This window comes from Somniosus microcephalus, chromosome 32, assembly GCF_052327205.1.
Source record: "Somniosus microcephalus isolate GS21.2 chromosome 32, FLI_Smic_1.0, whole genome shotgun sequence".
Classification (NCBI taxonomy): Eukaryota; Metazoa; Chordata; class Chondrichthyes; order Squaliformes; family Somniosidae; genus Somniosus; species Somniosus microcephalus.
In genome coordinates this window covers 32443932-32469652 of record NC_141018.1, presented here as the reverse complement: position 1 = coordinate 32469652, position 25721 = coordinate 32443932, and the positions used below count along the sequence as shown (strand labels likewise).

Below are 25721 nucleotides of genomic sequence, written 5' to 3'. Positions count from 1 at the left end.
TAACACACAAGCAAGCTCACAACAACATAGTAGAAGCACACTCATGCTCATACAATTTTCACCCTCAAACTCACACTAACGCACAGCAATTGACACTAATTGACGCACACACACACAAATACACACAGAAAACACCCACGAACGTATTCAAACAAAGAACTACACACGAGCACGAACTAACACACATGTAACCCATATGAACATGACTTCTGCACGCATTAATAGCAGACTGAATGGCTTGGCCAAATCATCAATGGGTCGGACCGGTTTTTCAAGCGCTCTTTATAGATCCAGGACCAAGATATACATTTCAAGTAAATGAATCAGTCATTACCTTAGCAAACCTCAAGTCTGTTTTAACAACGGAACCATTTCTGATGCCCAAACGATTTGGATTATATAAAGTTGTAAAAGTACTTTCTTGCCTTTGGCTGGGGCGATTCTATCGGGCTGTGTCTGATGGGAAGTGACGCCCAGTATTAATGCTCATAACTACATCTCTGAGCTGCAGTTAGCGCGAAGCCCACAGCAAACTCTGAACACTTGTACTGAAGGACGGGGAGGCGAGCGGCGCACTGTACAAAGTATTTCGGTGTAAGGTGCGTTTAATCCCGCTGGATGAGATTAAATCCCTCCAGGCACACCGGAGCACAACCCGTTATTATGACGGGCAGCGAAACTACTGGCAAAAAAAGGAGGAAAATATTCGCAAATTAACGATACGATTTCACTATGGGATATGTTGACCAAATGATCCTTTTGTTCTGCTTACTTACTCGCTACTCTTTCTGTTGCAATCCTCCACATTGTGGCAGTAAATGCACTTTTCCCTGAACCTGGTCACGATTCGTTCTCTCTACCCAAGGGAGCGCCTGTGTTTAAAGTGGGCTTGGCTGTAATTTATGACACCATTTAAAGCCTTATCGCCAAACAGTCAAGAGACTTTCAAGTAATGGACTTCAATACAAGAGTATTCACCCTCGACAGAGCGGCTACAAGCGACCCAGTTAGACCCACAGTTCATTGTTCTTAACAAGCGACTTAATAAAGAGTTATTTAAGTAGGAGAAAAGGGCCATTGGACCGGTACAAACCAAACACATTAACTGTCTCATCGTGGCATCCAAATTGTATTTGGAACCACTCCAATATTTTGGTCATTAAGATTACAACAGTGACTACACTTCAAAAGTACTTCATTGGCTGTAAACCGCTTTGGGACGTCCAGAGGTCGTGAAAGGCGCTATAGAAATACACGTTATTTCTTACCTTTTTTATAAGAGGTAAGAGGCTTTTTGTCAGTAAGGAATAGATTACAATGAGGGTCGGCCAGTCGTCACATTTAAACCCAAACCCTAATCCTAACCTTAACCCTAATCCTAACCTTAATCTTAACCCTAACATTAATCCTAACCGTAATCTTAACCCTAATCCTAACCCTAACCTAAACCCTAACATTAATCCTAACCCCAACATGAATCCTAACCCCAACCTTAACCCTAACATGAATCCTAACCCTAACCTTAACCCTAACCCTAACCCTAGCCCTAACATTAATCCTAACCCTAACATTAATACTAACCCTAACCCTAACCCTAGCCCTAACATTAATCCAAACCGGAAGATTAATCCTAACCCTAACCTTAATGCCAAAGTTCCTGAAACGGCGGCGGTGTCAACAGCTACTTTTAAAAACTGACGTTTCCTCCATTATCTCACTGCAGAAACTATTCCAAGTGTGGATCATTCTTTGTGTGAAAACCTCCCCACTTCAGTCCTAAATTCTCCTTTCACCAGTTGCCACCCGCGCACTCTCGCGCAATGGTCACAGTTTAACTCAAAATTCGTTGCTCCATGTGAAACTTTAATGGAAACTAAATCAAAATATTGAAATTGGAAGGGAAATAGGACGAAAAGGAAATCAAAACCATAACAAGATTGGAATGATCTTTCAACGCTGGGTTTTAGTAGATTTCACAAGGACTGACCTTGTTCCCCTCTGAATCCTGGATTCCAATCGTCAGCGATATTGTCGCAATTCCACGGAGATCACGTTGAAACTGACACAGATTTTGCACCAATCTCTAGAACCACAAATACTGCTTGAACTGCTCATTATTAAAAATGTCGCTGGTACTATTTCTGATTGATTTCTATTCGCTGATGACTGCACAGTGTTCAGCGCCATTCACAACTCCTCAGATAATGAAGCAGTCCATGCCCGCATGCAACAAGACCTGGATGACGTTTAGGCTTGGGCTGATAAGTGGCAGGTAAAATTTGCTCCTCAGAAGTGCCAGGCAATGACTATCTCCAACAAGCGAGAATCTAACCACCTCCCCTTGACATTCAATGGAATTACCATCGCTGAATCCCCCACCATCAACATCCTGGGGGTCACCATTAACCAGAAACTTAACTGGACCAGCCACATAAATACTGTGGCAACAAGAGCAGGTCAGAGGCTGGTATTCTGCGGCGAGTGTCTCACCTCCTGACTCCCCAAAGCCTTTCCACCATCTACAAGGCACAAGTAAGGAGTGTAATGGAATACTCTCCACTTGCCTGGATGAGTGCAGCTCCAACAACACTCAAGATGCTCGACACCACCCAGGACAAAGCAGCCCGCTTGATTGGCACCCCATCCACCACCTTAAACATTCACTCCCTCCACCACCGACGTACCGTGGCTGCGGTGTGTACCATCTACAAGATGCACTGCAGCAACTCGCCAAGGCTTCTTCAGCAGCACCTCCCAAACCCATGACCTACACCACCTAGAAGGACAAGGGCAGCAGGCGCCTGGGAACACCACCACCTCCAAGTTCCACTCCAAGTCACACACCATCCTGACTTGGAAATATATCGCCACTCCTTCATCGTCGCTGGGTCAAAATCCTGGAACTCCCTCCCTAACAGCACTGTGGGAGCACCTTCACCACACGGACTGCAGCGGTTCAAGAAGACGGCTCACCACCACCTTCTCAAGGGCATTTAGGGATGGGCAATAAATGCTGGCCTTGCCAGCGACGCCCACATCCCATAAACGAATAAAGAGAGAAACACATACTGGTCCCAAAAGGCATTCTTCAGGTGTGTTTGCACTTGTTGAGAGGAAAGCACAAGATGACTTCAGGAGTCCTGAGACAAGTGAGGGTGAGAAGATGCTTTAGCCCCATAAGCCAAGCCCTGCAGTAGATCACCGGTTACAACAGAAAAAAAGTCAACCGGGATGTTGAAATTAGAGTTAAAAAGGCTATTAATTTAATTGAGAGTCTTTCTGCTATGGCTAGGGACATTTTTAAAAGTATGTATCTGCTTTTACTCTCAACTACATGCATTGTTTTTATGTAGCAGGACCTTGACTAAATGGAACCTGGTTGTTATTTTTCATTCATTGAATTATATGTTAATGTGAGGCTGCAGGATAGGATAATATCTTGTAAAAATGGATAGCTTTTTAAAATAGTAAATATATATGGTGCATATATGTCTAAGGTCTAGGTCTGTGATTTTCAAACTTTACTTTGTGGACCCTCTTCAAACACTGATGCACTTTCAGGGACTCTGTAAATCCTCTCAGAACTGTTTGGAAATACTGAGGCACTTCTGAGCATGACCTGTAATTACTTACACACTCCTAGGACAAATATTGACTCAGACCCCCCTCAACTTCTGACATACGGTGTCATTTACCCAAAGGAACATAATGCTATTGCAGTAAAGATTTTTTTAAATTACTACAAAGCAATAGAAATGATGTGCTAGCAAACCAATAATTGCAGAGTACAGAATTCTCCAGATCCTGTGCTCTTAATATGCACTCTGCCCAGCTCCAGATTGGCAGGAGGCTGATAACCTTGCAGACAGCTTGGTATCAGCAGATTCTAATGCGAATACCTATGATCTAGGTACCAGTGTGCATATATGCAGAACTGTCGACATCAGGAAGGTGAGATTTATGATCACATAGAGAGAGAGATACTAAAGGGATTTAAACATATGGAGCTGGGTTCTTTCGGAGGTGTCAACATCAGGGAACTGTTAGGAGTGACATTTACGATCAGTTATCGGGACACAATTTGCAAATCCATTTAAACATGTGGGGCTTTGTTTGTTTTTAAGAGTGAAATACATCAAAAGAAATCACATTTTGAGACCAAAATGATTGATTGCCCCTCCTATTGGGCGACGTTTGGTAAGTCTGGTTTTATTTTTCAGAGTGAGATGGACGAGGACAGGTTACATTTGAGAATCCAAAATGAGCGAGGCTTGATTTAAAAAAAAAATCTAATATTGAAAAACTCCAGGTGAAGGACCAGAGTAGAACACCACCAAAGCTGCAAATCAAAAGAACAGATGGGATATATCAAGAAATTGTGATTAGGTTGGAGCAAGTAAGCTTTCAAAGCCTGTAGATTGTAGCAGGAAGGAAAGACATGTGTATCATAAGGTAGAATTATATATATCATATCTTTCCTAATGAGGGAAGGCATCCATGTGGGTTTGAACCAGACAGTGCTATTTTTGTATGAGTTGTCTGGAGACTCCTATAATGTAAATTGTAAGGATTTTCCAATTATTTTCTACATAAGAACATAAGAAGTAGGACGGCCCCTCGGGCCTGCTCCGCCATTCAATAGGATCATGGCTGATCCAAACCTAGACTCACGTCCACTTCCCTGCCCGCTCCCCATAACCCCTAATTCCCTTATCAGCTAGGAACCTGTCTATCTCCGTTTTAAATTTATTTAATGTCGCAGCTTCCACAGCTCTCTGAGGTAGCAAATTCCATAGATTTACTACCCTCTGAGTGAAGAAGTTTCTCCTCATCTCAGTTTTGAAACGGCAGCCCCTTATTCTAAGATTATGCCCCCTAGTTCTAGTCTCACCCATCAGTGGAAACATCCTCCCCGCATCCACCCGATCAAGCCCCCTCACAATCTTATATGTTTCGATAAGATCACCTCTCATTCTTCTGAATTCCAATGAGTAGAGGCCCAACCTACTCAACCTTTCCTCATAAGTCAACCCTCTTATCTCTGGAATCAACCGAGTGAACCTTCTCTGAACTGCCTCGAGAGAAAGTATATCTTTTCTTAAATATGGAAACCAAAACTGCATGCAATATTCCAGGTGTGGCCTCACCAGTACCCTGTATAACTGAAGCAAGACTTCCCTGCTTTTATACTCCATCCCCTTTGCAATAAAAGCCAAGATTCCATTGGCCTCCCTGATCACCTGCTGTACCTGCATACTAACCTTCTGTGTTTCATGCACCTGGACCCCCAGATCCCTTTGTACTGTAGCACTTTGCAGTTTCTCTCCATTTAGATAATAACTTGCTCTTTGATTTTTTCTGCCAAAGTGCATAACCTCGCATTTTCCAACATTATATTCCATCTGCCAAACTTCTGCCCACTCACCTAGCCTGTCTATGTCCTCTTGCAGGTTTTTTATGTCCTCCTCACTCATTGCTTTCCCTCCCACCTTTGTATCGTCGGCAAACTTGGATACGTTGCACTTGGTCCCCTCCTCCAAATCGTTAATATAGATTGTAAAGAGTTGGGGCCCCAGCACTGACCCCTGCGGAACACCACTAGTCACTGATTGCCAACCCGAGAATGAACCATTTATCCCAACTCTCTGTTTTCTGTTAGATAGCCAATCTTCCACCCATGCTAGTATATTACCCCCAATCCCGTGATATTTTATCTTGTGCAGTAATTTTTTGTGTGGCACCTTGTCAAATGCCTTTTGGAAGTCCAAATACACCACATCCACTGGTTCCCCTTTATCCACCCTGTTTGTTACATCCTCAAAGAATTCGAGCAAATTTGTCAAACATGACTTCCCCTTCATAAAACCATGCTGACTCTGTCCGATTAAATTATGCTTATCCAAATGTCCTGTTACTGCTTCCTTAATAATGGACTCTAACATTTTACCAACCACAGATGTTAGGCTAACTGGTCTATAGTTTCCAGCCTTTTGTCTACCTCCCTTTTTAAATAAGGGCGTTACATTAGCAGTTTTCCAATCTGCTGGGACCTTTCCCGAATCCAGGGAGTTTTGGAAAATTACCACCAATGCATCCGCAATCCCTACCGCTACTTCTCTCAAGACCCTAGGATGTAAGCCATCAGGTCCAGGGGATTTATCCGCCTTAAGTCCCATTATCTTACCGAGTACCATCTCCTTAGTGATTTTAATCGTGTTTAGCTCCTCCCCCCCATAGCCCCCTGTTTGTCCAGTGTTGGGATATTTTTAGTGTCCTCTACTGTAAAGACTGATACAAAATATTTGTTCAGCGTTTCTGCCAACTCCATGTTCCCCACCACTAATTTCCCGGTCTCGTCCTCTAAGGGACCAACATTCACTTTAGCCACCCTTTTTCTTTTTATATAACTGTAGGAACTTTTGCTATCTGTTTTTATATTTTTTGCTAGTTTACTTTCATAATCTATCTTCCCTTTCTTAATTAATCTTTTAGTTATTCTTTGCTGGCTTTTAAATGCTTCCCAATCTTCTATCCTCCCACTAGATTTGGCTACTTTATATGCCCTTGTTTTCAGTCGGATACTATCCTTTATTACTTTACTTAGCCACGGATGGCTGTCTTTTCTTTTACGTCCCTTTTTCCTCAGTGGAATATATTTTTCTTGAAAGTTGTGAAATATCTCCTTGAATGTACACCACTGCTCATGTATCATCTTACACCTTAATCTATTTTCCCAGTCCACTTTAGTCAACTCTGCTCTCATACCTTCATAGTCTCCTTTATTTAAGCTTAGTACGCTGGTTTGAGATCCAACTCTCTCACCCTCCAACTGAATTTGGAATTCAACCATGTTATGGTCACTCATTCCAAGGGGATCCTTTACTAGGACATTTTTTATTAATCCTGTCTCATTACGCAGGACCAGATCTAAGATTGCCTGCCCCCTGGTTGGTTCAGTAACATACTGCTCAAGGAACCCATCCCTAATGCACTCTATGAACTCTTCCTCAAGGCTGCCCTGCCCAATTTGATTTGTCCAGTCAATATGAAAGTTAAAATCTCCCATGATTATAGCTGTTCCCTTATTACAAGCCCCAACTATTTCCTGATTTATACCCCGACCAATAGAGTTGCAACTGTTAGGAGGCCTATAGACTACGCCCACTAGTGACTTTTTCCCCTTATTATTCCTTATCTCCACCCAAACTGTTTCACTATCCTGATCCTTTGACCCAAAATCATTTCTCACTATTGCAGTGATTCCATCCTTTATTAACACAGCCACCCCACCTCCCTTACCTTCCTGTCTGTCCTTCCTAATAGTCAAATACCCCTGGATGTTTAGTTCCCAGTCATGGTCACCTTGCAGCCATGTCTCCGTAATGGCCACCAGATCATACCCATGTGTAGTTATTTGTACCGTCAACTCATCTATTTTGTTATGAATGCTGTGTGCATTCAGATAAAGAACTTTTAAATATGTTTTGTGACAATTTATTCCTGCTTTTACCCCCTTTACTACTTTACCTTTATCTTTATACATTCTGTCCCTTCCTGACACGCTCTGGTTTTTAATTCCCCCACTGCTACCTTGCTCTATTGCCTTCTCCGCTGACATTTTTATTTTTCGCTCTCTTGAAACCCCACCCCCCCCACTAATTAGTTTAAAGCCCTCTCTACAGCCCTAGTTATTTGATTCGCCAGGATTCTAGTCCCAGCACTGGCCAAGTGAAGTCTGTCCCAACGGAACAGCTCTCTCCTGCCCCAGTACTGGTGCCAGTGTCCCAAGAAGCAAAACCCATTTCTCCCACACCAGTCTTTGAGCCACGTATTTAACTCTCTGATTTTATTTACCCTAGCCAAATTTGCTCGTGGCTCAGGTAGTAATCCAGAGATTATTACCCTTGTGGTTCTGCTTTTTAATTTGGCCCCTAGCTGCTCATACTCCCTCAGCAGAATCTCTTTCCTTGTCCTATCTATGTCGTTGGTACCAACATGGACCACGACAACTGGATCCTCCCCCTCCCACTCCAAGTTTCTCTCCAGCCCAGAGGAGATGTCCTTAACCCTGGCACCGGGCAGGCAACACAACCTTCAGGACTCTCGCTCTCGGCTGCAAAGAACCCTATCTATTCCCCTAATGATACTATCCCCTACCACTACAACATTTCTTTTTACTCCCCCCACTTGAATGGCCCCTCATTCCATGGTGCTGTGGCCAGGTTGCTCATCCTCACTGCAGTCCCCGTTCCCATCCTCACAGGGAGTAAGAGCCTCGAACCTGTTGTAATAGCAGAGCACTTGGAAAGCAGTGACTGGATCGGACAAAGTCAACATGGATTTGTTGAGGTAAATCATGCTTGACTAATCTACTGGAATTTTTTGAGGATGTAACTGGTAAAATAGATAAGGGAGAACCAGTGGATGTGGTGTATTTGGACTTTCAGAAGGCTTTCGATAAGGTCCCGCATAAGAGATTAGCGTGCAAAATTAAGGCACATGGGATTGGGGGCAAGGTATTGACTTGGATAGAGAACTGGTTGGCGGACAGAAAGCAAAGAGTTGGAATAAACGGGCCGTTTTCCGAGTGGCAGGCAGTGACTAGTGGGGTACCGCAAGGATCGGTCCTAGGACCCCAGCTGTTCACAATATATATTAATGATCTGGACGAGGGAATTGGATGTAATATCTCCAAATTTGCAGATGACACAAAGCTGGGTGGGAGGGTATGCTGTGAGGAGGATGTTGTGAAACTCCAGTACGATTTGGACAGGTTGGGTGATTGGGCAGAAACATGGCAAATGCACTATAAAGTGGATAAATGTGAGGTTATCCACTTTGGTGGCAAAAACAGGAAGGCAGGTTATTATTTGAATGGCAATAGATTGGGAGAAGGAGAAGTGCAAAGAGACCTGGGTGTTCTTGTGCACCAGTCGCTGAAGGTAAGCATGCAGGTGCAGCAGGCGGTTAAGAAGGCAAATGGTATGTTGGCCTTCGTAGCAAGAGGGTTCGAGTACAAGAACAAGGATGTCTTGCTGCAGTTGTACAGGGCCTTGGTGAGACCGCACCTTGAGTATTGTGTGCAGTTTTGGTCGCCTTACCTGAGGAAGGACGTTCTTGCCATGGAAGGAGTGCAGCGAAGATTCACCAGGCTGATACCTGGGATGGCAGGAATGACGTATGAGGAGAGATTGTGTCGATTGGGCTTATACTCACTGGAGTTTAGAAGATTGAGAGGGGATCTCATCGAAACCTATAAAATTCTGTCAGGCCTGGACAGACTAGATGCAGGAAGGATGTTTCTGATGGCTGGGGAGTCCAGAACCAGGGGTCATAGTCTAAGGATAAGGGGTAAGCCATTTAGGACTGAAATGAGGAGGAATTTCTTCACCCAGAGAGTGGTGAACCTGTGGAATTCTCTGCCACAGAGGGCGGTGGAGGCCAGTTCATTAAGTATATTCAAGAAAGAGTTGGATATATTTCTTAAGGCTAAAGGGATCAAGGGATATGGGGAGAAGGCAGGGACAGGGTACTGAATTTGGATGATCAGCCATGATCTCATTGAATGGCGGAGCAGGCTCGAAGGGCCGAATGGCCTACTCCTGCTCCTATCTTCTATGTTTCTAAGAGCAAGGGCTGCGGCTCCTCTAACACTACCTCCTGGATCCCCGTACCTGCCTCACTCATAGTCACACCCTTCTGTCCCTAACCACGGACTACATCTGAATTAGTTAATCTAATTGGTGTGACTACTTCCTGTAACACAGAGTCCAGGTAACTCTCCCCCTCCCTGATGTGTCGCAGTGTCTGAAGCTCAGATTCCAGCTCATCAATACGGAGCCGGAGTTCCTTGAGCATCCAGCACTTACTGCACATGTGATCACTGTGAACATTAATGGTGTCCACCAGCTCCCACATATTGCAGCAGTAACACATCACCTGCTCTCCCATTCTATGTAATTAATATAATTTATTATTATTATTTTTAAATACCCTCTGCCCCGATTCTAGATGATGAATATCACACCTCTATTTAATTGAACTTACCAACTTATAAAGGCTTAAAAGGGAAGGAAAAGTACTCACCAACCAGCCAATCACCTACCAGCTTGGCTGTGATGTCACTTTTGAATTCTGACCTCCCCTTGGAATGTTGCTTGTGGAGCCTGTTTAGGCTGCCTCGCCTCGCTGCTGCGGCTCGACACCCGCTGCTGCTCCCGGCTGCCTCGACTGGGCCTTGCCTCGCTGCTCCGCCTCCGCGTTGTTTGCTAATCCTGAGGCTGGCAGGAAAAACAAGGTAGAAACAAAACAAAAACAGCACCTAACACCCCACTCACCCTAACACTCACCCAAACTCTCAATGGCACTCTCTGCTACTCGCACTCAGGCATCTCATAATGCACATCCATTAGTTATTAAGGCTGGTAAAGTTTGCTAAGAACTTTCATCATTAGAAAAGCAAGCATCAGAATTTGAGTAACCGTCTGTCCAGTTTTGGATGCGCCCTATATCTAATGTTTATCTGTAGGTAAATGTGCAGATTTTCTATTGTGTGGAATACAATAGCAAAATACTGCAGATGCTGGAAATCTGAAATAACAACAGAAAATACTGCAAACACTCAGCAGGTCAGGCAGCAACCGTGGAGAGAGAAACAGAGTTAACGTTTCAGGTCTGGAAGTTTTTGTGAGGGTGAAGAGTCAGCCAAAGCATTGAAGTATCTGTTCATTCAGGGACTGCTATAGGGCTCTGGAACCATTAGGGCCTAGACTACCTTATATCTGGGACTCTGAGGTGCAGCACTCCCCTTTCACTCTTCACATTAAAACCTTGTGGCCTCCACGTTCAAATTTTCCCTTATTGGCTAAATCACTACACCCCACTATGATCTTTCTTGTGTGCTGGCCAGCAAGCTGAGTGAGTATGTCCTGTCTCTGTGCTGCTGCGTTTGGTATGCATATGATAATGCAATTGGTGAAGGGAAAGTGGAGAAGGAGATAGGAAAAAAAACTTGTGCAAGTGCCTCACAACTTGTGACTTGCACTCTCAGCTGTACTGGCACTAAATGAAATGAAAGTTGTCACAAGCATTTCATTTCTTACACTTGATAGTCTAAGGAATGAGGTCAGTGTGTGTTAAAAAATGCCAGTGACACTTAATAGGAATGATGTCCAAAAATGAGGTAACCCTCCAAATGAAGGTGGTTTTGAGCGAGACTCACTCAGTTTGGTTTAAAGATATAAATCTAGTTTAATGTTTCTTACTCTTAAAATGGAACATAGTTGTATGGAGGCATGAGGGGCGGGGGAGAAATGTTCGGGTTGCTTTGTATAGACATCTCAAAGACATTGTTCACGAATTCATTGCATGTAGTAGCCAGAATGAGTTTTCTCCCGATTCATTTAAAAATAGAAAATGATGAGAAGACACAACAGATATGCCAGCATTTGAAAAAAAGAAAAAACACAGGTCAATGATTTGGTCAGGACTCTTCATTGGAACTTAAATCATTAACAGATGCTGCTGGAACTACTGTCTTTTCCAGCATTTTTAGCTGTCTTTTTATTATTCTGTGTGTTTAAGTGGGTTTGCAATCTGCCTCACTCTTTTTGGATCATATATCTTGTTGTAATTTATCTTCTTTATTAATCCACTCAGGTTAGTTTACCAAAGCCAAGGACAGATCACAATGAAATTCTACAAATCTAAAGTTACAAATTAGTGCAAAGTGTTGTGAAAGAAAGGAACAAATTCCAGTGCATTAAGTGGTGTGCAGGACAGGTGTGCAGGACAAGTTTGCAGGACAGGTGTGCAATACAGGTGTGCTGGACAAGTGTGTGAGACAGGTGTGCAGGACAAGTGTGCAGGACAGGTGTGCTGGACAAGTGTGTGAGACAGGTGTACCTTAAGTGGTGTGCAGGACAGGTGTGTAAGACAAGTGTGCAATACAGGTGTGCTGGGCAAGTGTGTGAGACAGGTGTACCTTAAGTGGTGTGCTGGACAAGTGTGCAGGACAGGTGTGCTGGACAAGTGTGTGAGACAGGTGTACCTTAAGTGGTGTGCAGGACAGGTGTGTAAGACAAGTGTGCAATACAGGTGTGCTGGGCAAGTGTGTGAGACAGGTGTACCTTAAGTGGTGTGCTGGACAAGTGTGCAGGACAGGTGTGCAATACAGGTGTGCTGGACAAGTGTGCATGAGAGGTGTGCAATACAGGTGTGCAATACAGGTGTCCAGGACAGGTGTGCGAGACAGGTGTACCTTAAGTGGTGTGCAGGACAGGCGTGTAAGACAAGTATGCAGGACAGGTGTGCATGCAGTGGAATGTGATGGACAGGTGTGCATGCAGTGAAGTGTGATGGACAGGTGTGCATGCAGTGGAGTGTGATGGGCAGGTGTGCATGCAGTGGAGTGTGATGGGCAGGTGTGCATGCAGTGGAGTGTGATGGGCAGGTGTGCATGCAGTGGAGTGTGATAGACAGGTGTGCATGCAGTGGAGTGTGATGGACAGGTGTGCATGCAGTGGAGAGTGATGGACAGGTGTGCATGCAGTGGAGAGTGTGATGGACAGGTGTGCATGCAGTGGAGAGTTTGATGGACAGGTATGCATGCAGTGGAGAGTTTGATGGACAGGTGTGCATGCAGTGGAGAGTTTGATGGACAGGTGTGCATGCAGTGGAGAGTTTGATGGACAGGTGTGCATGCAGTGGAGTGTGATGGACAGGTGTGCATGCAGTGGAGAGTTTGATGGACAGGTGTGCATGCAGTGGAGAGTTTGATGGACAGGTGTGCATGCAGTGGAGAGTTTGATGGACAGGTGTGCATGCAGTGGAGTGTGATGGACAGGTGTGCTGTCCCAGATTGCTCGCGCGGACAGTGCCAATAAAGTTGAATGGGGGGGGGGCCGGAACGCACCAATCAGCGCGCTCTCGCGGAGCGGGCGGAGTTCTCGCGGGATCAGGCTGACCAGGGGCTGGAAGATGCTGCGAGTCTGCGCTCGGCGGAGAGGCCCGGCCTGGGCCGCGGCGGCGGTGAGTGAGTGAGTGAGAGAGCGGGGTCCGGGGGAGAGGAGGAAGGCCGGGGCCGGGTTACAGCGGCTCAGCTCAGCCCCGGAGGCCGGAGCGCGGCCTGGGGATTTATTTTGCTGTCGGTGCAACAACAACAACAACAACTTGCACTCCTACAACGGTTCCAGCACAGAAGGAGGCCATTCGGCCCGTCGAGCCTGTGCCGGCTCTCTGCAAGAACACTTCAGCTAGTCCCACTCCCCCCGTAGCCCTGCACATTTCTTTTCCTTCAGGTACTTATCCAACTCCCTTTTAAAAGCCACAATCGAATCTGCCTCCACCACCACCACCTTCTTAGGCAGTCCCTCGGAACCGAGGATGACTTGCTTCCACATTAAAAATGAGTTCTCAGGTGACTGATGAGTCTAAGGCGGGACCTACAGTCTCTGTCACAGGTGGGGCAGACGGCGGGTGGGTGGGGTGCTTGGGTTGACGTGCGCTGCTTGCGCTTGGCTTCCGCTTGCTCCCGGCGAAGAGACTCGAGGTGTTCGGCGCCTTCCCGGATGCTTTTCCTCTACTTTGTGCGGCCTTGGGCCAGGGATTCCCAGGTGTCGATGGGGATGTTACACTTTTTCAAGGAGGTTTTGAGGGTGTCCTTGAAGCGTTTCCTCTGCCCACCTGGGGCTCTCTTGCCGTGCCGGAGCTCCGAGTAGAGCGCTTGTTTTGGGAGTCTCGTATCGGGCATGCAGACAATGTGACCCGTCCATCGGAGCTGATCGAGCGTGGTCAAAGCTTCGATGCTGGGGTTGTTGGCCTGAGCGAGAACACTGACGTTGGTACGCCTATCCTGCCAATGGATTTGCAGGATCTTGCGGAGGCAGCGTTGGTGATACCTCACCAGTGCTTTGAGGTGCCTGCTGTACATGGTCTATGTCTCTGAAGCATACAGGAGGGTGGGTATCACTGCTGCTCTGTAGACCATGAGTTTGGTGCGTGGTGCCTCCACCACCCTTTCAGGCAGTGCATTCCAGATCCTAACCACTCGCGTCAAAAAAAGTTTTTCTTCATGTCACCTTTTGGTTCTTCTGCTAATCGCCTTAAATCTGTCTCGTCCTGGTTCTCCACACTTCTGCCAAATGGGAACAGTTTCTCTCTACCTACTCTGTCCAGACCCCTCGTGATTTTGAACACCTCCCTCAAATCTCCTCTGCACTAAGGAGATCAACCTCAGATTTGACAGTCTATCCATGTAACTTTATTCCCTCATCCCTGGAACCATTCTTGTAAAAACATTTCTGCACCCTCGCTAAGGCCTTCACATCCTTCCTAAAGTGCGGTGCCCAGAATTGGGCACAATACTTCGGTTGCGGTTGGACTAGTGTTTTATAAAGGTTCATCATATCTTCGTTAAAAGAGCAATATAGGCTGAAATGCATATTGGCAATAGTAATGGATGACCGCTTACCTTGTCCTTATGACATTCCTCTGACAGCTATTTTAGTGGAGGCATTAGCCTGTCTATTTTTAATGGTATAATGTCTCTATTAAAGTAACCGACAGAGTAATGCCATACAGAAAGGCTAAATAGGGAGGTGGTAAAGGCTTTAAACTAGTAAGACGGGGAGGGATCTACAAGAAATGAAACCAGACTCAATATAAACAAAACAGGAAAGGAGAGCATAGGAAAGAGTAAAGTAAGGGAGGACATTGATGGCCAGGGAATAAATAGAGTTATAGAACAGGAGTTTAAAAAGATGGTTAAAAATAAAGTGAGAGGGACTGCTATTAAAAATGAGTTAATCTGTCTGTACAGCAATTTATATTAACGATTTAGACCTTGGAATCAAAACCACAATTTCTAAATTTGCGGACGACACCAAATTGGGGGGGATGCCAACACTCAGGTTGAATTACAAGAAGACTTAATAAACTTTCAGAATGGGCATATAATTGGCAAATGAAATTCAACACCGATAACTGAGAGGTACTACATTTTGGTAAAAAAAATAGGGGGTCACATATTACTTGGAAAATAAGAATCTAAAGGGGGAAGAGGATCAAAGGTATCAACACAGGTTAACAAGGCTATTAAAAAAAAAAAAAAAAGCAAACCAAGCACTAGAGATTATTTCTAGAGGGATAGAATAGAAAAGTAGTTAACTTTTATTATGGTGAGTGTCGTGTTAAATTGATGGTAAATTGCCCTGCTTCCCACTTGCTTGAATCTCTGAACATCTGAAGCCAGGAGCTCTGGGATACTGATGGCGCTGGTATATGGAGTTTTTATTTATTCACTCGCAGGATGTGGGCGTCGCTGGCAAGGCCAGCATGTATTGCCCATCCCTAATTGCCCTCAAAGGTGATGGTGAGCCGCCACCTTGACTACAACTGAGTGTCTCGCTAGACCATTTCAAAGGGCAGTTAAGAGTCAACCACATTGCTGTGGGTCTGGAGTCACATATAGGCCAGACCGGGTAAGGATGTGGCTGTTTTTACAACAATCTGGTAGTTTCATGGTAGCTTTTTACTAGCTTTTTATTACAGATTTATTTAATTAACCATTTAAATTCCCCAGCTGCTGTGGTGGGTTTTTGAATTCAAATCAGGTCGCTGGATTACTAGTCCTGTAACATAACCCCTATGCTACCATACCCTATGTGTGTGTGTGTGTGTGTGAAATATATTAGGATTAGGACCCTTTAATAAAAAGTGGGTAACTGCATTAGGTCATTTTTCCTCTCCTTCCCTCCCTTCCCCCCCCCCCATTCAAAATTGAGATCAAATCAAAAAACCTAATATGGAGAGGAATGTTGTCAATATTCCCAAGGTCAGAGTGATTCGAAGGAAAACAAATGACGTCATTGCAAACCTATTGCCCTGAAGAAAGCTGGGGTTACATGGACAGATGTGCAGAGGTTTTGACACTTCACTTTTATAAGCGTCATTGCAAGTATGAGAGACTTGAGAGGTTATTTGTTTGTGTAACATGAGTGCGGCAGCACAGCGGTTATAGTACTGGGCCAGAGGCGGAGAGTTCAAATCCTGACGTGGCAAGTTGTGAAAATGATTGAAGGAACCTGATCATTTGTGCGGTAAAGAAAGACTTGCATTTATATAGCGCCTTTCACGACCACCGGACCTCCCAATGCGTTTTACAGCCAATGAAGTACTTTTTGAAGTGCAGTCACTGTTGTAATGTGGGAAACGCGGCAGCCAATTTGCGCACAGCAAGCTCCCACAAACAGCAGTGTGACAATGACCAGATCATCTTTTTTAGTGATGTTAGTTGAGGGATGAATTTTGGCCAGGATTCCACTCTTCTTCGAAACAGTGCCATGGGATCTTTTACGTCCACCTGAGAGAGCAGACGGGGCCTCGGTTTAACGTCTCATCCGAAAGATGGCACCTCCGACAGTGCAGCACTCCCTCAGCACTGCACTGGGAGCGTCAGCCTAGATGTTTGTGCTCAAGTTTCTGGAGTGGGGACTGTAAACCCACAACCTTATGACTCGGAGGCGAGGGTGGTACTAACTTAGCCACAGCTGACAACACCAGAAACCACGATTTTAAACTGCTGGATCGTTGCAAAAAAAAAAAACTTCAACTGGTTCACTAACGTTTTTTTAAAGAAAAGAATCTACCAACGCTACCTGCTCTGACCTACATGTGACTCCTGTCCCACATTCTGAAGTTGACTCTAGGGGCCGCTGAAGTGGCCATGTCAGGGCAACAAATGTCTGAGAACGAATTAAAAAAAAAAAAAAAAATTCATAGTTTAATGCTCAGTTGTGTTCTTGATCAATTCCCAGATTTGGAATAATACTTTCCAAGCAATATTAAGCCTATAGATAATTGTAATTTCCTTTATAATACTCCAGTACAATTTCCTCAAGTCTTCGGGTCCCCAGCAATAACTTGAGTCATTAGTACAACACGGAAACCAGCTGCTCAGCCCATCCAGTCTGTGTTGGTGCTTACCCTTAACACAAGCAGTGGTCCCAATCCCAATGAGTTCCCATATCCCTTTATTTGCTTTGCCATCAACCACCTATCTGACCTATTTTGAAACGTTGACATGGTCTGCTTCAATCACTAACTCCGGCATTGCATTCCACGGCCTCGCAACCGATGTTTCCGCTAAGGTGCGCAGCTGAGCAGTAATCTGCAAGGTCCCGTCCCGTGCCGGCCGCTCACTGGCGCTTACATTTAAATTTCTGCGCATGCGCGGTATTTACAAGGGACCGCGCATTAAAAGAAACAGGCCGCGCAGAACAAAGCGCCGCTTACAGGGAACATTGCTCACAACCCTCTGTGTGCTAAATGTTTTGCATTTAATCTTGTGTCACCTTGTTCTAGACCCCGTCATCGCTGAAAACCGTCTTGTTTCTATCCAGCTTATACCAGCTTTTCATATCTCCCCTTAATCTATATTCTAACAAAAGCGCCAACTTTCTGAGCCGCCTCTTCCTCAGAGTTGTCGCTGATTGAACTTTGTTACACCGCCTAACATTTTCTGAAAGATTTAAGGAGCTCAGATACCATCATGAACTGCAAGAGTGGAGCTCGAGGTAAACGGCCTCCAGTTTGCCCCCACTCTTCGTGGTGCTGATTCATACTGAGGAACCGTTCTCTGGATGTACAGTTGCCATCTGGTGATGGTATTTACAGGATGTGTCCCAGAGCAGCTCTATGTCTGTGACTTCAATCTAACCAGTGAACCGCTCGAGAGCTGTCTGAGCTCACGGATAGCAAGTTGCAGGCCAGACGTTTGAATTTACCAGCTTGTAGCAGGGTGTCCAGGATCAGGAAGCTACCCTGGGATGCTTACTATACATGTACCTTTGAAGCATGACCTTTACGTTATGCTAATCCTTTATAAATCACTGGTTAGGCCTCAGCTGGAGTATTGTGTCCAATTCTGGGCACCGCACTTTAGGAAGGATGTCAAGGCCTTGGAGAGGGTGTGGAGGAGATTGACCAGAATGATACCAGGGATGAAAGACGGTGTCAGTTCTGTGGAGAGACTCGAAGCTGGGATTGTTCTCAAAGCTGAGAAGGTTAAGGGGCGATTTGATAGAGGTGATTTCAAAATTATGAAGGGTTTTGATGGAGTAGATAGGGAGGAACTTTCCACTGGCAGCAGGGTCGATAACCAGAGGACACAGAGTTAAGGTAATTGGCAAAAGAACCAGAGGGGAGAAGAGTTTTTTTTACACAATGAGTTGTGATCTGGAATGCGCTGCCTGAAAAGGCGGTGGAAGCAGATTCAAGAGTAACTTTCCAAAAGGGAATTGGATAAATACTGGAAACGTCAGAATTTGCGGGGCTATGGGGAAAGAGCAGGAGGAGTGGGACTAATTGGATCGCTCTTTCAAAGAGCCGGCACAGGCACGTTGGGCCGAATGGCCTCCTGTGCTGTATGATTCTATGACTGTTTTGGGGAAGGAGATCCTATTTGAGGCACACCAGCACTGGACATAACACTGTTTCTTAAAAAAAAACTCAAATAAATTTATGCTGAGACTATTTGCTTCTATTTAAAAATGGGGAATTCTACCTCGAGATTATCCTTCCCCCTTTGTTGGTTTTTTAAATGCTGTACCTTCGTATGGTGTTGTGAGACTGTAATGTACTGCAGACTCCCATAATCAAATTGCCTCATTTGAACTGATGTCAATGTATCATGTGATTTTTGAACTGCAGTAATATTATGTTTATGGAATTGCATGTTACGGGATAATTGCACACTGTTTGAATTGGGAAGGAATATACTTCAGCTAATTATCAGAAAATGCTCGAGTAATTAACTTGAAGGTTATTTCACACGTCTGCCGTAATGATGCTGCAGTCAGTCGTCATTTCGCCTGAATGTCCTTGTGGAATTACAACACTGAGATTTGGTGTTGGCAATGACATCAGCTGTTGGCTCGACAACACTGAAACTTGATGTTGGCAATGAGAGCTAGTGTTTGCTCAAGTACTGACCTTGAGCTTTTCATATTTTAGATGAGACGTTAAACCGAGGTCCCGTCTGCCCTTTCAGGTGGACATCACGGCAATATTTTGAAAAAGGGTAGAGGAGTTCTCCCCGGTGTTCTGGCCAATATTTATCCCTCAAAAACAGTAAAAGATAATAGGTTTGTGAAGTTTTGTGTCCATTGTGGAAAACACCCCAACAGTAGGATTATAGATTTTCTCTTCAAGTCTGGGTTGTGTTTCGAGACAGCATTTTGAGCTATATAACATTAGTATAAAAGAAAGATTTGCATTTCTGTAGCGCCTTTCATGACCACCGGATGTCCTAAAGCGCTTTACAGCCAACGCAGTACCTTTTTGAAGTGTAGTCACTGTTGTAATGTAGGAAACGCGGCAGCCAATTTGCGCACAGCAAGCTCCCACAAATAGCAATGTGATAATGACCAGATAATCTGTTTTAGTGATGCTGATTGAGGGATAAATATTGGCCCAGGACACCGGGGATAACTCCCCTGGTGGTCTTCAAAATAGTGCCGTGGGATCTTTTACGTTAACCTGAGAGAGCAGACAGGGCCTCTGACAGTGCGGCGCTCCCTCGCGACTGCACTGGGAGTGTCAGCCTAGATTTTTGTGCTCAAGTCTCTGGAGTTGGACTTGAACCCACAGCTTCCTGATACCAACTGAGTCACTGCTGCCGGTTACAGGTCTGTCATTGGTGGGAGCAGTTTGACGTGGCTAATTAAATGTCACATGGTAATATCATTCAACATTAAAATGTATTAACTTAATTCCCTGTTTTTTTGTATCAATACATTAAAAAAACCAAGTAGCAGTCCTAAGTTCCATCATCTTAAACCTCGGCTATATGAAAGTATTAATAATATCATGCATTTCATTCTTCACTTCCATGCAGGATTTATTTTTACTTTTTAAAAAGTTAAGAAGTATAAAGAAACAGAAGTGACAAGAGTTTTTAAGGCATTCTTTTCTTTTTTTTGCAGGTCTGCTACCTGCAGCGATTTCAGAGCACCCTCGTACTAGCAGAGCACAATGACGAGAAGCTGAGTCCCATCACCCTCAATGCCATCACCGCTGCCAAGCAGCTGGGTGGCGATGTATGCTGCTTGGTTGCCGGCACAAATTGTGGCAAGGTAAGAAGCGCTTGCCGTAACGTATTTGCATACGATTCAAAGATTCTTGCAGTTTAAAATCACTATTGTATTTTACACCGTACCGCTAGGACTTTATTGACCTCCAACAACAACTTCAGTTTATATCGCGCCTTTAATGTAGTAACATGTCCCAAGGTGCTTCACAGAAGCTAGGGGGCATAGTCTAAAAATTAGAGCCAGACCTTTCAGGAGTGAAATTAGGAGACACTTCTACACACAAAGGGTGGTAGAAGTTTGGAACTCTCTTCCGCAAACGGCAGTTGATGCTAGATCAATTAATTTTAAATCTGAGATTGATAGATTTTTGTTAACCAAAAGTATTAAGGGATATGGGCCAAAGGCGGGTAGATGGAGTTAGGTCACAGATCAGCCATGATCTCAGTGAATGGTGGAACAGGCTCGAGGGGCTGAATGGCCTCCTCCTGTTCCTATGTTCCTAAAAAAGTTTGACACCGAGCCAAAGAAGGTGACAATAGGGCAAGTGACCAAAAGCTTCGGTTTTATGGAGCGTCTTAAAGGAGGAGAGAGAGACGAAGAGTACAGGAAACTCTCGATTTACCGGCACCTAAATAACCGGAAATCTCTGTTAACCGGCAAAATTCAGGAGTAGGTTCAGGTAAGTTTTACTTCATATTAGTGGCCACTCCTGGATCTGTGGCCGTGTAACCGGGGTTCCTGCACCTGTTGCAACAGGGACGCCTGGATCTGTGGCCGTGTAACTGGGGTTCCTGCACCTGTTGCTATGCAACAGGGACGCCTGGATCTGTGGCCATGTACGAGGCTCTCGTACTTTTTACAATACCTCTCTAATCTGGACTTTTTGACAAACCGGCACTACGCCGGTCCCGTTGGTGCCGGGTAAAAAAAAAAGAGTTTCCTGTATTTATATACCACAGTGCTGCTCTTACTGTGACCCAGGGATTGTTTACATGTTTCTCTTGCTGATCCTGCCTTGTTTCTCTGGGCCTCCAGTCAAAGCTGATGCTTGCTTATTGGTTACAGGTGGTAGAAGAGGTCAGTAAAGTGCAAGGTGTGACGAAGATTCTCGTGGCCCAGAATGACACATTCAAAGGTTTTCTACCAGGTGGGCACGGATATTACAGTAGCGTTTGATTAAAAAAAAAAATGAGTTGCATAAGTGTGAAGATATCTACCGACTGCATCCTCAGTGATTTGGGGACGTATCATTTGCAAGATCTTGAAACATAATGAAAATAAGATAAATCTGTGATTTTTTTTTAAAAAACAAAATGATGGCTCTTCAACGTTCCACATGTAGAATATAATTAGATCATCTTGTAGAATGTGTAGCACTTTTTCAGAAGTGCCACTTTTTAATTGGACTTGGGGCTCTAAGCTAAAAGGGAATAGTTGCACAGCTGAACTTTTTTAATTGGAGAAAAGGGGGTTTGCGGGGCCGGCTATTTGGGGTTGTAAGTGTGTAACTAGAATATGAAGGTCCAAACTTCACCGGCCTCGAGACTAGAGATTACAAGAGGATTTGTTTTAAACAAATCGTTTACCACCCCCCCCCATCCCTTGCACTTTCCGGACACACCGTGGTTAACATGTAAAACCGAACACCCAGTTATTGTTGTGTAGATTAGCTCTCTTTATATAAATTTTTTTTTTTTTAAATTGCTCAATAAATGTCTGGTTGAGAATGGGCTTGAAGGTTTAGAGCTAAGTACAGACTAAAGTGACTAATTCTCGATGTGATGTGCTGCTGCTGGGGTTAGAAGAGGGGTATAGTCTCTGGAGGGCAGTTAACGAGGTCTGAATGGTGGAAATGTGAGCTTGGTTACGTAAACTAGAGTTTTGCTTATAACCTTTAGTTGGGGTTAGTTACAAAGAATTTTATTCAGGAAATGTAGCGTTTAGGGCAGAGTTTCACAGGGAGTGGTTGAGGCGAATAGTATAGATGCCTTTAAGGGAAAGCTAGATAAGCACATGAGGGAGAAAGGAATGGAAGCAAAACTAGGGGCCATCAATATACGATAGTCACCAAGAAATCAAATAGGGAAATCAGAAGAAACGTCTTTGCCCTGAGAGTGGTGCGGGAGTGGTTGAAGCAAATAGTATAGATGCATTTAAGGGGAGGCTAGGGAATAGAGGGTGATGCTGATAGGGTTAGATGAGGAAAGACGGGACAAGGCTCGAGTGGAGCATAAACGCCGGCATGGACTGGTTGGGCCGAATGGCCTGTTTCTGTGCCGTATATCCTGTGTAATCCTACAGGAAACTTTTTTTTATCCGGCACAGACAGGACCGACGTGGTGCTGGTTCATCAAAAATTCCGGATAACCGAACGCTATAGTAAAAGATAGGGAGAGCTGACAGCTCCGTATAAAGCAACAAACCCTGTTGCTTAGCAACAACTGTAGAACAATGAACACAAGTTTCAAGCGTCTCAGTAGCTTAGCAACAGCTACAGCCACACCCTTGCACAGCACAAATGGAAGGAGGCAAATAAATATGAAGTAAAACCTACTCCTGAATTTTGCTGGTTAACCGAGATTTCCGGTTATTTAGGTGCCGGTAAATCGAAAGTTTCCTGAATTTAATATGCAGATAGGGTTAGATGAAGTAGGGTGGGAGGAGGTGTGTGTGGAGGTTAAACACCGGCATAGACTTGTTGGGCCGAGAGGTTCCACATTCTAACCACTCTCTCTGGTTGAGGTAGATTGTGCACTGTCTTTTGAAGTTGCAGGCTTGAACGACCTCTTGTCGTTCTGTTGCTTCCTTGTGATGTTGAATGTTTGTATTATGCCTGCATCACTAGCATGTGTTTTCGTAGTTTAAAAGAGCCTGCCTGAAATTTATTATTGGATGTCATAACATGTAATGAACAACCTAGTGATAACGCATACTGTATGTTTTAAGTATTTCCTATCATGGTAATAAATCTGTCCACCATAGCTTTAGATAGCAGGTGTATGACAAAGCTCCACAACAGTAATGGAAGAAAGGATAGGAACCAAATGAATAGACTAGTAAGTTATTTACGATGTGCTAGCCTCCAGTTCTGCCTATGTGAACATTTCTTGCTTCATGTGATGTCCTCCGAGCACCCTTATTTTACTTCTCTCTGTAATATGCATGTTTTGTCTCTGCTCATTTGTGTCCTTAATGTTGCGTTTTCTGTATCGTTCACAGAGGAGCTGACGCCACTGGTGCTGGCTACACAAAAGCAATTTAAATTCACACATATATGTGCAGGGGCTTCTGCCTTTGGAAAGGTGAGTTAAATGCTGTCGCCGAGACATTACATAGAATCCACAGCACCGAAACAGGCCGTTCGGCCCAACAGCCAGTGTGTATCCTCCTCCCCCAGGCAGCTCCTCCCACCCTACTTCATCTCACCCTATCAGCATGTCCTTCTATTCCTTTCTCCCTCGTACTTATCTAGCTTCCCCTTAAATGTATCTCTGCTATTCACCTCAACCACCCCTTGTGGTAGCAAGTTCCACATTTCTAACCACTCTCTGGGTGAGACATCAGGCAGTTCTTTTATAAAAAAAAAAATAATAATTCTACTCAGAATTTCAATTCACATTAGCTTGTCAGCGAAGCATTATAATATATACTTTGGAGAAAAATTTTGTTTTGCATGGGAATAAATTGATTTACTCTTAATTTTGCCAGGAAAAAAAAACTCCTTCCGACGTTTAAAAAAAAAAAATCCTCGCTGCCTAAAAACTGATCTACTTATCAGAAAGTCTGGTTTTCTAATGTTGCACTCCAGTTTTTGGCCCTACAACATGCATTGGTTGATGCTTGTTTACTTAACCTCAAAAACCAGTAGGTTTGTCAAGTTGGGCCTGTTGCTTCTGAAACCAAATTGACTATTTCTTATGATCTTTAATGTGCCATCATAGACTCTTGAGCAGTTTCTCACCTGAGGATAAAAACAGAAAATGCTGAAAATACTCAGCAGGTCAGGCAGCATCTGTGGAGAGAGAAAGAGAGTTAACGTTTCAGGTTGATGACCCTTCGTCAGAACTGGTTCTCACTGAGGATGTTCGACTAATTACTCCAGAGTTCCTAGCTTCATGTCTTGCTTTGCGATTTAAAACTAGCTATCCTTTTCAAGCGATGGTTTATACCACACAGCTGTACACATTGAGTGTTACAGGGCTATGGGCATTACAATCTTTTCTTTTGGCGAGTGAGATAAGCTAAATGATCTGTTGCCGTAGGCCATATTCGGTATATTCAATGATGCATTTTTCCTCTCCGCTTATCCGAGCCTAGGGGTGCTGATGTTAGTTGCACCACTCCTGCTAAATTAGCGAAATGTAGCAACCAACGAACTCGGCACAAATTGGGGATCGGACCTAGTAACCAGTATAACTCAGCAACTCATTGTCTTAACCAGTGGAGTCCCTGGACATTAGGAACAGGAGCGGGCCAATTAATGTTCTAAGCAGCTTTAATAATGGAATTAATCAGTATTAAAGGTGACCAGGTCCTGGCACTCACTGCTTACCATTTGATTATTTAATGACACTGAAGCAATGTGCCTGGTACTTATTGTCAATTATGTACCTATTTATATGTGACTTTTAAATTTTGCTATTAAGAAATATCAATATGGGTGACTGAAAATAAAAATATTTATCCACGGAATGAAGACAAGCTAATCTGTTCCCTGAAAATGTTTCTTTTATAGACTGACTGTTCTTAATTTAGATGTTCTTAATTTAGATCTTGCAGGTTATGTTCCAATAACTTTGCACCTCTAACATCAGGTGTCCATTGCCGAGTTAGAGGGCACCACATAACCAGATTATATGTGATCTGGAATGCGTTGCCTGAAAGGGCGGTGGAAGCAGATTCAATAATAACTTTCAAACAGGAATTGGATAATTACTTGAAGGGGGAACAAAAATGACCGGACAATGGGGAAAGAGCAAGGGGAGTGGGATTAATTGGATATCTCTACCAAAGAGCCGGCACAGGCGTGATGGGCCGAATGGCCTCCTTCTGTGCTGTATCATTCCATGATTCTAACAACATCTCGGATTCTACAGAAAAGAAAAATGCCCACTGGCTCATACAAGAGGAGTTTAATGTTGTAAATGGTTGATCAGTTCCTTTAGCTCTTTAACCGAGCCCCTTGAATTGCAACAACACTTCCTGCAGCATTTTCCTGCAATACTTCATATTGTTTTGGAGCTGTCAGCTCACTGGCTTAATGGCATCGCAATTGAATTACAGTGCATTACACAGTGCATTATATATCATAAGTTCTATTTTATTGAATTAGGCTCTGCTCTTTTCCCTGGACTGCATTCCACCATTTTCTGTGTTTCCCAGCAATATCCTAATTAACTGCCCTTTCCCACTTGAACATTACTGTGTCTAGGGTTTCAACATAACGTTTCTAGTATAACATGGAGTAAGTGGAGATAAACTGAGATTGAATTTTTTAAAAGAATATAAAGGCTATATGGACATCAGGAACTAAATAAAGTGCAATCTTTTGTGAATTTAGTAAGTATAAATAAAAATGCACTTGTATGTATATGTGTGTGTCTATTATATATATATATTATATATATTTGA

At 44.0% G+C, this 25721-nt stretch overlaps 1 protein-coding gene across 2 annotated transcripts in view; it reads left to right on the top strand.

Moving 5' to 3' along the window:
• Positions 1-12921: 12921 nt before the first annotated feature.
• etfa (electron transfer flavoprotein subunit alpha) overlaps positions 12922-25721 on the top strand; it is a 53178-nt gene continuing 40378 nt past the window's right edge. For both annotated transcript variants that reach the window (XM_085972321.1, XM_085972320.1), the window contains exons 1-4: positions 12922-13029; positions 19983-20132; positions 21156-21237; positions 23310-23392. In XM_085972321.1, coding sequence (XP_085828447.1) covers positions 12979-13029; positions 19983-20132; positions 21156-21237; positions 23310-23392 — 366 coding nt within the window. In that variant the 5' untranslated portion in view covers positions 12922-12978. The remainder of the gene's footprint in view (positions 13030-19982; positions 20133-21155; positions 21238-23309; positions 23393-25721) is intronic.